General features: G+C 42.4%; 1 protein-coding gene across 7 annotated transcripts in view; it reads left to right on the top strand.

The window, feature by feature from the left end:
- The first annotated feature begins 1,867 nt into the window (after positions 1-1,867).
- Positions 1,868-12,066, top strand: part of LOC116842637 (synaptosomal-associated protein 25) — a 50,576-nt gene continuing 40,377 nt past the window's right edge. The window contains exons 1-3 of one of the 7 annotated variants that reach the window (XM_032812131.1): positions 1,868-2,146; positions 3,634-3,859; positions 11,637-11,959. In XM_032812131.1, coding sequence (XP_032668022.1) covers positions 11,858-11,959 — 102 coding nt within the window. In that variant the 5' untranslated portion in view covers positions 1,868-2,146; positions 3,634-3,859; positions 11,637-11,857. Of the gene's footprint in view, positions 2,147-3,633; positions 3,860-4,037; positions 4,212-4,784; positions 5,034-11,114; positions 11,403-11,636; positions 11,960-12,066 lie in introns of those variants that run through there. The other 6 variants (XM_032812130.1, XM_032812124.1, XM_032812127.1 and 3 more) reach the window with 6 other exon arrangements.

Below are 12,066 nucleotides of genomic sequence, written 5' to 3'. Positions count from 1 at the left end.
ATATATATATATATATATATATATATATATATATATATATATATATATATTTATATATATATATATGACCAAATAATAATTTTCTAATAAAAATTGTATAAAAATAATATCACAAGAAAGATTTTTCATATAAATTAACAATCAAATATATTTAAAAAACGGTTAAGTAAAAAACCGTTAAATCAAATGAAAATATAACTTGTATAACTTGTGTATCGAGATTTTCCTATGTATGAGAGTGTTTACATCCCGTCATTTCATTTTACCCGCCAATTGTACCGGTACGCGTGTCTATGGTTACCGTTCGGATTACGCAATGAACTCTATATATGCTGGAGTGAACCGTTAGCCTACGGTCTACATAGGGTGCAATATCTCTAGACCTTTGACTATATAAGTATGGACTGCCAGTTGGCATTCTCACGTTGTAATCAACATGAAGAGCGTCTCCAAGGGCTAAGTGACTAATCCCAGTATTTCGATGACATATTGTGAACTTACATATAGTAGCAAACCTATACCTTTACCAATTCAATGCTTGATATTCGTTAATTTTTATATACATGTCAAAGAATTGGACATATTAGAGAACCACAAATATATATTAATTAAATTAATACTAACATTTTATTTTTAAGTAAAATTATTTTATGAAAGTAAATGCATTACAATGTCTAAACAAACAGATTTTTTTAGACACAAGTTAACGAAAGTCGTAATTTTTAGCGAACAATAATATTATATAATTATAATTACACAAATATTGCATAATTATATTCAATAATACATATATGTATTATTGAATTTATTAATTATACAATATTTATGTATATTTAATAATACATATATATATATATATATATTTATTTATAGAACATTATATATATATATTTATAAGACCGGTGCGCCGGTCTTCTATTGGTCCGCGTCACGACAGTTGGTACGTGACTCGCGCCCTCTCGCGTTGCATCGTTGTTCCGCAACGCGCTGAAGCGCACTCATTCGCAGGGGGTAATAACTCCCGTCTGGTAAGTGGCACTACCTACACCTATCGCCCTCTGAGATAGTCTCCGGAAGTGGCCGAATTAAACAGGTGACGTCACGCGGAGTGGGGATGCGCGCCAATGGAAGTATAAATGGCACGCACAGACAGACGTTATAGAGAGCAATAGCAAGCAACTTATGCATGTATGGCACGTATACAGTTGTGTGCATGCATATATGCACATATATAAATGTATATCTTTTACTATTTTCATAAGATTATGAGAATTAAAAAATGAAAGAATCAAATAATATGAAGTATCCGGTAACTCTCGCGATGTTAATAAAGATATGATATTTTATATTAATATAAGGTTAATATTATATATATACACTTATAATGTAGTATTGTTAGTATACTATATATATGGCATGCATGTGTGCGTGTGAATGTGTGTGATGTATATGCGTACGGTGTGCGTGCGTGTGATATGTCTGTATATGTATGTATGTGTGTGTGTGTGTGGTGCGCGCGCGCGCGCGTGATGAGTGTATGTGTGGATGTATGTGTTATATGTTATTGTATAGGTATTGTAGGCTAGTTGCTACTTCTACGATTTAGCTAATTGTTTTAGTACTATTACTACACTATTACTACTCTACAATGATTAGTAATAAGATAATATATATATATATATTTATAGCTTTATATTAGTGCTCGCTGTTGCTCGCTGTTGCTCGCAGTTGCTCGCTATTGCTCGCTAAAACGTTTCAAGAACGTCTGCCTATGCGCGCCAGTTCATATTCATTGGCGCGTATCCCCACTCCGTATGACGTCACCCGTTTAGTTCGCCCACATCCGGAAACAATTTCAGAGAACGCCACTAAAAACGGGATCCAATTTTTACAAGAGCGAGTTTGTATCCCCTGCTCATTGGCGTTTTGAAAGACGCGGTGGTCGGTTTACTGTGGTGTACAATCGAAGACACGAAGTGCTCATTTCCCACTCCAACGACGCACTTCCACCGGAAGTGGCATCCATCGTCTTCATCGCGGTGTCAGTGACAGCTGATAGTCTGGATTATTGTCTCTTTCTCGGCTTCCTTTCCAGCGCGGAAGACGTACCAGCAGATAGCAGCATTCGCTATCGATCCGCCTCAAGGTTAGTGAATAACAGCCTCGCGCGGAACACTGGTGATTAAACACCGCTTCTTCTCTCGAGACGCGTCACGAGAGCGTTCTCCGCGTAAGATCATTCGGGTATATATATATCGTGATACACTTATTGATACACTTATTGTTGTCTTTATTTCACTATATGTGTTAAGTTTATACATACATATTTTATTTACGCAAGTGGTTCTGCACTTTATCAAACGTGATAAAACAGCGCGACGTATGTCATATTCCATCTCTCTCTTCCTTCCTGTTTTACCATCGAAATCTGACTTCATATTTCGATTTTTTGACACTTATCCCTCGGGGGCACGCGTGATATTAATTACATTGGGTGCTTTCCAATTGTTTAACACATCTTGACACATATGTATATAAAAATGCACAAAGTGTAACGTTGTGCACGATTCAATTAGAATAAAGTGTGTACGTATGTCGGGTAGTGTTAGGATTATTTTTCAACTCTATGCCTATGCCTTGGTATTTTGTTGTCCGTACTTTTTCTATCTTCGATAAATAAGATATTATACACTTTACATCGCAAATACTAACCTCTTCTTAAGCCGTAATGCTTATTAATTTCAATTATCACTAGAAAACACTAGTTTACACAGACGACTAGTAGTACTCGAACTCGAGCACGGATGTGCAGTGTTGTGTCGACGATTACAACAATTGAAATACAATTTGTGTCGTCGTGTGCATGAAAGTGTCTAGAGCTTTGACTATATAAGTATGGACTGCCAGTTACTCCCACTTTTCCTATTCTCACAGGGTGCTTTCCAATTGCAATATCCCTAGACACTTTCATGCACATGGCGACACAAGTTGCATTCCAATTGTAATCGTCGACACAACACTACACATCCGTACTCAGCTCGAGGGCTACTAGTCGGCTGTGTAAACTAATGTTTTCTGGTGACAATTAAAATTAATAAGCGTAGCAGCTTGAAAAGTCTGGCATTTGCGACGTGAAGTGGATAATATCTTTTTTATTATTTAGATTTTATTATTTATTATTAAAAATTACCAAAATATAAGCACAGTTGTGTACACATTAGTATACACTTTATTCTAAACGATTTGTTCCAAACAGCATTATACTTTGTGCACGTATGTGTCAAGATGTGTTAAGCAATTGGAAAGCACCCATAGGTTAGTGGAAAGGCTGTCTCACTTTTTACTTAACCAATCAGCGAACATCAGACAAAGATAGCTTTTCCACCAAACACCTCTCAATGGCTGCATTCAGTAGACTCAACAGTTGCACAACAGTTGAATAATTTGTCAATGTAATTGGTCTAGATTTAGGGATCTAATAGCAAGAACCAATAATCGTTGATTGCTCACTGAGCGCTTTTTCTACTGAATGCGCCCAATGGCACACACTAGCTGTCTCACTTTATACTTAACCAATCGCGAAACTTAGAGAAAGATAGCCTCTCCACCAAACGCCATGATGGCTCACTTCAGTATGCATAGAGTTGACTGGGACGGCAGCGGCGTCTTCCGTAAAACTCCGCTTATCATTCAACCGGGTTGCGCTGTGCCGCAAAGGAATATCCCTATCATCCTCGCCAGCAGTGACTGTCACTTGGTCTCGTCGGAGAGGAGGTCTGCTGGTGTGCGAGAGGCTCGCGAGGATTGTCAACGTGCCGCGACGGACTCGTCGGACGAGAAGCGGATCCCATCATTGGCGGTGAGTGATAGGTTATTCCTTCCCACCCTTGCAGTTCTCATACCTTGAAACGTCACGGCAATAGCAATGCAGCGCACGTTACGTGCAGCCGCGAAGTCGTATTGATTTTCCGCCGACTTTACGACGATGTCGTGTCGTGCCGTGCGCGACTCCCGATTGCGGGTGGCTCGTAAATTTAGCTGCGAATTCGTGGAATCGCGGGCCGCAGTGTAATAACGAGCGGATACTGATGGCGCTCTCGAGACACTTATCTCGACCGGGGAGATCTCATTTCGCTTTACTCCGGTTCATACGAGTGAACTGAACGCAGCTGGTTCATTTGGACTTCGCGGATATACAAGGAGGCGTGTGGGTAAGTTTACGAGGTTAAATCCGTTGTAACGAAGCAGAGCTGCGCATGCGTATATGACCGATAAACGCTGCATAATATTCGAAGAATGTAATATTTCAAGATTACGTGTGAATAAGGAGTGTTGAGCAATTCACTGACAGCGAAAATTATTCTCGCTTCACAAGTCAGAATCGTCGAATTAAGCGAGTATTGCACGGTAATCGTATCAGAATTCAAGTTTCGAATTCTAATAGTAAGATGCAGTAATTGGTTTTTAACTTTAAGACGGCTCGCTGCCACATACACAGTCAAATTTACATTGACGTGACCTCTCGTCTTTGCACTTGACACTTGCGTCGATAATCGATACAAAGCGTCTACGGAAATTCACTTAGCACTTCCACCGTGCCATCTACGTTTTTAGCTTCCTAAACGATTTAAGTCGCGGCGTAATTTCGCGTTCGAAATGACGTTTGGCTCGCGCGCTGCGATTTCGCATCGGCGCGCCGGTCTCCTATTGGTCCGCGTCATCGACAGTGGGCACGTGACTCGCGCCCTCTCGCGTCGCACCGTTGTTCCGCAACGCGCTGAAGCGCGCTCATTCGCGCTCTGAAAGACGCGGTGGTCGGTTTACTGTGGTGCATGATCGAAGGCACGAAGAGCTCATTTCCCACTCTAACGACGCGCTTCCACCGGCAGTGGCACGCAGGATATCATCATCTTTATCACGGTGTTAGTGACAGCTGATAGTCTCGATTACTGTCTCTCTCTCTTTTTCGGCCTCCTCTCCAGCGCGGAAGACGTGCCAGCAGATAGCAGCATTCGCTATCGATCCGCCTCAAGGTTAGTGAATAACAACCTCGCGCGGAACACCGGCGATTAAACACCGCTTCTTCTCTCGAGATGCGTCACGAGAGCGTTCTCCGCGTGAGTAAGATCATTCGGGTATATATAGATTGTGATACACACGCAACACATATACATATACACACTTTCTATGCGCCCGATTGTCTCTGGGTCAGACATTTCGTGCCTAATTTCGAAAGGTGAAGGAGAAGGTAGAGAGAGAGAGAGAGAGAGAAGGATGAGGAGTGAATGCGAGACAACTGGACACAGAAAAAAAATTGATCATGTTCTCAGACATGATTGCTTCGATCAGAGCGTAAGCAATATAGAGACGAGAGTATGAATTTTCGATTCGCCGAGCACGAAGATTTTGCTCGGCCTCGAATTTTGTTCGAGATCCATTTGAGAATCGATATTTTGATTTAAATCTCGGTTACTTGCACTCTCGTGGAGCGTTTTGCGCGAATCTTTCATCGAAGGTTCACACATGTTCATAATTAAATGTCCGCGACGAGTTTTCCTGCCCGGCGGGATCGATTTCAAATTCGTCATAGAATTTGTCGGCGCGAAATAATTCAAAGATATTGAGATGTCATACCGCACATGTGTGCGGCAGACACGCCGTTCGATTTTCCGATTGAAATTTCCGATCGCGCCGTACGCGTTTGTAATTCGTCGAGTAATTGTAAATACACTTTCGGATAATTAATATCTTGAAATAACTTTCGCTGTGTTATTCCACGGTTTCGAGCGCTTTTCGTCCGTACACTCGATAATTTATGACTTTGTGATTTCATCTCGCCTCAATCTTCCATATCACCGTCAACGTTTGTGTTCTCACGCGCGAAATCCCTTTTTCATTTTTAGCGAGCAGTTTCTCCAGAGATCGAATCTCGTCTCTCGCTCCTTTCTCAAAAGTCACTCCGGAGTTTCGCGGCATTTTTGTCGCGTTCTTTCACGGACGAACTTGTCTCCCCACGTAATAATCGTCGGGTTGTGTGCGTTACTACGAAGTTTGGACACGTAATAATAATATAACAGCGTGCTTTAAGTTCGATCACGTTTGACATTTGTCGACATGTACTGCCGACCGGATCTCTGGGATTCTAGAATGCACTTTCGCGATGACAGTTACGTGGGAAGATCGAGCGCTGCTTGAAACCGTGAGGTCGAATGTGCATATGTATAATTTGAACCGATATCTAATTTCACAAGTTCGCGAGATTTATTCATCTCTCTTTCAGTTGTGCGCTCATCTCGTTATTGAATGTGTGTATGAGAGAACCGTGACTTTTTGCGATTCTGCCGCCTTCTTTAAGTAAGAACACCTGGAAACAAACTGAGATAAAAGGGACAATTAAGATAAAGATAATTTGCAGGCGTAATTTTATGCGTAGGGTAGTTTAATCAGACGATTATTACGCACAAGACACTCGGCCGCGGACCGTGTTTACCATTTCCGGAAGATCTCATTAGAGATTGGAGATATAACGAGACTGAGTCTTTTCCTAGAGCCAAATTAATTCCCCTGTCTCGCAAACTTATGAAGTTTCCGTTTATAAAACGACGTGTACTTTTTGCTCGTTCACTTCCGCTAATTAAGCCACATTCCACATGAAATGCGTGAGACGAAGTTGAAAACACAAGAAGGAGATATTGCTTATATCTCGGAAAAAAATTGTATACATTCGCACGGTAGATCTGATTGTTGTATTGTATCGTATCTAAGAAGCGATTGTAGTTAATTTTTTCTATTTTTTTTTTCCTTTATACTTGCGCGTTCTTAACCGTGGGTGACGCGAATGCGAGTGATTCACGTGCATGAATGGGTAAAAATATTGATTTTCCGATCCATCCCCTTTGTATTTATAGCAGTGCTCCCATATCCATCCCAACCATCTAAAGTTGTGCAATACTTTCGACACATTACCACTACGCGCGAACATCGCGGCTCTTTGTGCATGGAGAGAATATACGGCTGAAGAACATAAGTTGCTAGACAAGAGAGAGGAATCGCCGCCTTGAATATATAATTACCGTAAATAATTTGACTCAAGATTCATTTAGCGCTGTAACCTTGATCTTTCATAACAATATCGCGAGACAACACAATCGCTGATCGCAATATTACATGCAAGAAAACTCAGTACTATCAATTAGATCTCAGTTATTTCTCTGAGTAATTATAATCGCAAATATCATTTCTTTTCTCAACGTGGCTGTTACGGTAACACGGACAGATTATTATAGTTTTTTTTGTTTCATATAAATTCCTCTCAGTTTTCTACTGCGTAGGAATAAACGGTAAAGTCCACCTTGCTAAGGAGCATAGTAAATTTCGTCAGAAACGTAGCAAATTTTTTAATAGCGCGTTTTTCAATTCCTAAAATATAAACAGCGCACATATGAAAAAGAGAAATGAAAAAGAGAATCAATATATTCCTCGGTTATATAAAATTCTATAGTAATTTTTACTAAAAAAATTCTCTATCCCTCTTAATTCTTTTTCTACGCGTACGCATTATCAATCCGTTAATATTTTCCGTCAACAGTTCCTTTTGTGGAACACGATCTGATAATGTTCTCCGCAACGTGTGTTCACGAAAGATAGAGCTAGCAGAGAACTAAAAGAGCGCGAATCGCGTGAAACAGCGTGTGATTCGTTATATGCTCAGATTATATCAACGTGACGTACGACAAAATGCACGTTGCGACTCGCAATCTCGTGATCTCGCCTTTAATAATATTGCGCAATAGAGAAAAGTAGGATACACCTTCATTGATGATGCTCTGGGCATGCTCGTTCGCAGATTTCCAGGCGCTTGTCGGCTTCGCATGTAACGAATTAAAGGCTGATTTTTCCAATCTCTTAGTAAACTAACTAAGAGTTAAATTATATGTCTGTCTTTGTCTAATTTAAAGAAAAAACAAAGACAGACATATAATTCACCTGCTAGTTTACCAAGAGATTAGAAAAAATCAGCTCTAAAAGGAATGACAATGCGAGATTCTTACCTAATTAAATATCTTCCTTTTTTTCAGCTTATCGCTTTGCGTGCGAATTGTTAAACGATAACGAACAACGTATTATCGTTACACGACTAAAAATGTCGTTAGATTAATCAAATCTGGTGAAATATTCTCTAAATTTCTTAGAGCATAATTTTCTTCGAAAAATAGAGTGACAGTCGAGTCACTCGATTTCAAGTTATTTTATAGTGTGAATTCGAGAGTGTGAATTCTTCTCGTTGAGTAAATATTTTTACTCGAAATGGAGGAGTAAACTCTAAATTGATGATGCATTCCATCGTCGGAGGAACATTTACTCCAAACGATTGGAACATTCACTCATATGGAATTAGAATCTACTTTAATCTTGAGAAGTATTCATTCTTGTGATTACCAGAGGCAGTATTTTGATTATTGCTTCGAGTAAAAATACTGCCACTTTTCAACTGTTTTGAATGAGATTTTACTTCAAGAAATCTGGAAGGTATGAACGAATCAGAATACCGGTTGAATTCACCAGAACTTTGCTCAAGTTAACAAGATTGCTAGATAATCCGAATTTGCAATTGTTCAACTTGAAACAAGTTCTGATAATCAGAAATTTGTATAACCAAAAACTCGTTAACTTGAATAAAATTCTGGTAACTTTAATCGAAATTCTGGTTCGTTCATAATCTTCCAGATATTTGGTTAATGCAATCAAATCTGTTCCCCGTGTAAGATGAGTCGGACTCGTTGTTTCGAGTACGCTTGGATATTTGTTTACTTGGCACACCTTGCGAAATCACCGTCGAGAAAGAAAACAAACAGTCCAGCCTCGCGACCGCGTCGATAAAGTTCTCGCGCGCCCAGACCACCTAGGTTGGTCATTAACGACGAAATGCTCGCGACGTCCTGATCCCGACCGTCGTCCGTGATCTTGGTGGCGGAATTCGCCACAACGCCGGACCAGACGGTGGCGGCAGCACGCCGGTACCTTTCACCCTGGAAACCTGCCAACTTCCTCGAGGGCAAGGACAGAGTCGGCCGATAGATCACGTCGTGGTCCGTTACACACTACCACTGACTCGCGTGTTAGGGACGGATCGCGTTATTTTCGTCTTTCACTGCCGGCCGTCTCCACCACCATCGTCGTCGTCGGCGCCCCTAAACGAGGTTCGCGTTTTATGAATTAAACGATTCGTCCGTCTGGCTCTGACTCGGTAGAACTCTGAGAGATCGTTGTGTCGCGATGTTCGATTATTTTTCGATACTCTCGCTTGGATCCCATAAAGGTGTACAGATATTTATTAATTATTTATCAGTTATTATTTGTCTCTATTCGATTTCTTTTAAATCCTCATTCACCTTTATTCTCTGCAACATCCGCGTCAGAATGTTGAAAATGGGTACAGTTTTCCCCCATATGATTGTTGGGATCTGACGTGAAAACATAGAGGAAGGAAGTCCATATCGTCTTTGTGTGCTCGATCGCAAAACGGTTCCACGCACTTTTCATTGAATGAAATTGTAACGTTTCAAGTTGTCACAATTAAGAGCCAATGCTGATGTGCATGCGCAGTAATCGGTTATGACAGGAACTGAAGTGATAGTACGATGAAAGCACCAACGTCTGGACATTAGTAACATTGATACTTTATTCCGGACATTCTTCTTGTTTTGATTTTTATACAGTATACAAATACGAATATTTCAACTTTCAACGTAGATATTCTATATTAAAAGTTCAAATATTTGTACTTTAAAAGCGAAAATAAGAATATCCAGAATTAGGTATTAATGTTATTAATATCCAGGCATTGGTGCTTTTACCTTACAAAGTGTGTGACGAGAAATCTGAGAGATGAGAGATTGTTAATTCCTATACACACATATTCTATAAATAGTGCACGTCGTGCAGTGGCTCGCGATTATGACAACTTGAATGCTATTGAACTTGAAATGTTATTCGACAAAAAACGTGCAAATCATTTTGCAACCGTTTTTGCATACAGTTAATCGTAGCGATTAATCGAACTGAAAAGTTCAAACACCGAAATTTGAAAAAATCTGCGAATTTGTTATTATTTCTTCTTATTATGTCCCGCAAAGGACTTGCATCATTCCTCTGTTATGTTTGCGAAGCTGCTGATTTTCACTTCGAGACATTCGTCGGTCGATACGACTGATTCGCGTGTCCGTGTCCGGTTAAAGTCACTTATTTCAACGCTCGGCCTGTTCTTAACTGTCTTACCTGTTTCCGTCCACAGTTATAACTCGCGGTACCGCGCGAAGAAGGGCTCTAATCGTGAACGGAAGCACGTATCGAGTACTGCGAGACAGTGACCGATAGACCGTCTCTCTAAGGCAGCGAGACCTTACGTTTCATTAATTCGCAATAAGACTCGATCAATCGCAATTTTACGAGACACATGTACCTCTCTATGGAAAGAGAAAGAAAGAGATTCGAACGAGGTCGGGAATATATGTGACACTAATTCGTTAATGTCGCGAGTGTTCTCGAGTACAGGATCTTACGAATCGACCAGGGAAATTGCCAAAGAGAATGTCAAAGCAATCGGAACACGATCCTAGTGGAGCCCGCCGTCGATCGCACCCCAACTTCATACCGCACGTAACTATCCCCCAAGTATTCTCCTCTGTACGATTGCATCGCGAATGTTTCAAGTTTCGTCATAGACGCGCTTTTACGCCGGTCTAATGACGTCGACAGTTCTTTGGCGGGAAATGTCGGTCTCCCTCTCTGTTTCTTGACCTGCTCGCAGCAGTAGTCTTGACAGACGACCAGCTGATCGTTTTATCTCTTGATTGCCGGCCACATCGGCATCAAAGGAGCCACCGTGACCAGGAGGGTGGACGACGATGACGACGACGACTACGACGATGACGACGACGTCGGAGACGTCGCGTCGCGTCTGCGCGTCGCGACGTCGTCGGTGGGTCGGTCGGTCGGTGGGTAGGTATTGATTTTCCAGCCGCGATGTGTGAGTGAGTGTGCAGTCGTGCACACGTTGGCCACGCGCATACACACGCGAAACACACACACACACACACACACACACTCACTCCTCGACGGCCGGCACATCGCGGCGCGGCTGCGAATCCGCCCGCGGAATTCCGCAAGATCTCTCTCTGTGGCGTTCAGTGAGTGCTACCCTCCGGCCGCCTTGCGGAAGATTGCTCTGACCGTCCCTCCGATCGACATCTCGATCGAGCCTTCGAGTCGCTCGCGGACGTTCTCATTCGTTTGCATTGTGATAGCTAAGAAGAAGATCTCCGTTTGATCTCGCGCACGGCATCGTCGTCGTCGCCGCTGCCATCTGGTCCTCGTCGTCGTTCGTGTTTTGACGCGATAAGGTGTTGTTACTCGCACTCTGCTCCTCACTACTCCTTCTCCTTCACAAAGACTAAGTATCCGAACGAACGTGATTCCACGAGGACGTTTCCCAGACACATTCTGGGAACAAATGTGATCGTCCAGTGTGTCCACGTAGGGATACTTGTCCCGGCACCTCGCGACAAGTATCGGCTACCCGTTTTCGCCATGAGCCATCCTCGATCTAACCTCGCGCTCGTCGATTTGTGTTGCAGGCTAATCGCGGTTAGATCGCTGGTCCGGGAGAGCGGCACCAGAAAGGAAGGAAGGAAGGAAGGAAGGAAGGAAGGAAGTGGTGTCGCTGCGTCGTCGACCGGTGAGAACTCGAGAGGTCGCGTGGAAGCCGCGAGGAGCCGGACCAAGGGGGAAGACTCTCGTCGAGAGAGAAAGGCTGTTGTCATCCGGTATCTAGTCCCATCATCAGGCACCCGACGCGATGCCTGCGCCAACGTCAGCGTCAGCGGGCCCGGCCGAGGGCGGCCCGCCCCGCACCGAATTGCAGGAGTTACAGCTCAAGGCCGGTCAGACCACGGATGAGGTGAGTCGACGTGTATACAGAGATATATGTATGTATATGTGGACGTGTGTACACGTCTTTACGTGTGTGTGTGTGTGTGTGTGTGTGTGTGTGTGTGTGTGTGTGTG

The sequence above is a fragment of the Odontomachus brunneus genome, unplaced genomic scaffold, assembly GCF_010583005.1.
Source record: "Odontomachus brunneus isolate Ranch 3 - 2012 unplaced genomic scaffold, Obru_v1 Obru_scaffold_026, whole genome shotgun sequence".
NCBI classification, from domain to species: Eukaryota; Metazoa; Arthropoda; class Insecta; order Hymenoptera; family Formicidae; genus Odontomachus; species Odontomachus brunneus.
Note: the sequence above shows the minus strand (reverse complement) of the source record. Positions and strands in the feature narration are given on the sequence as shown.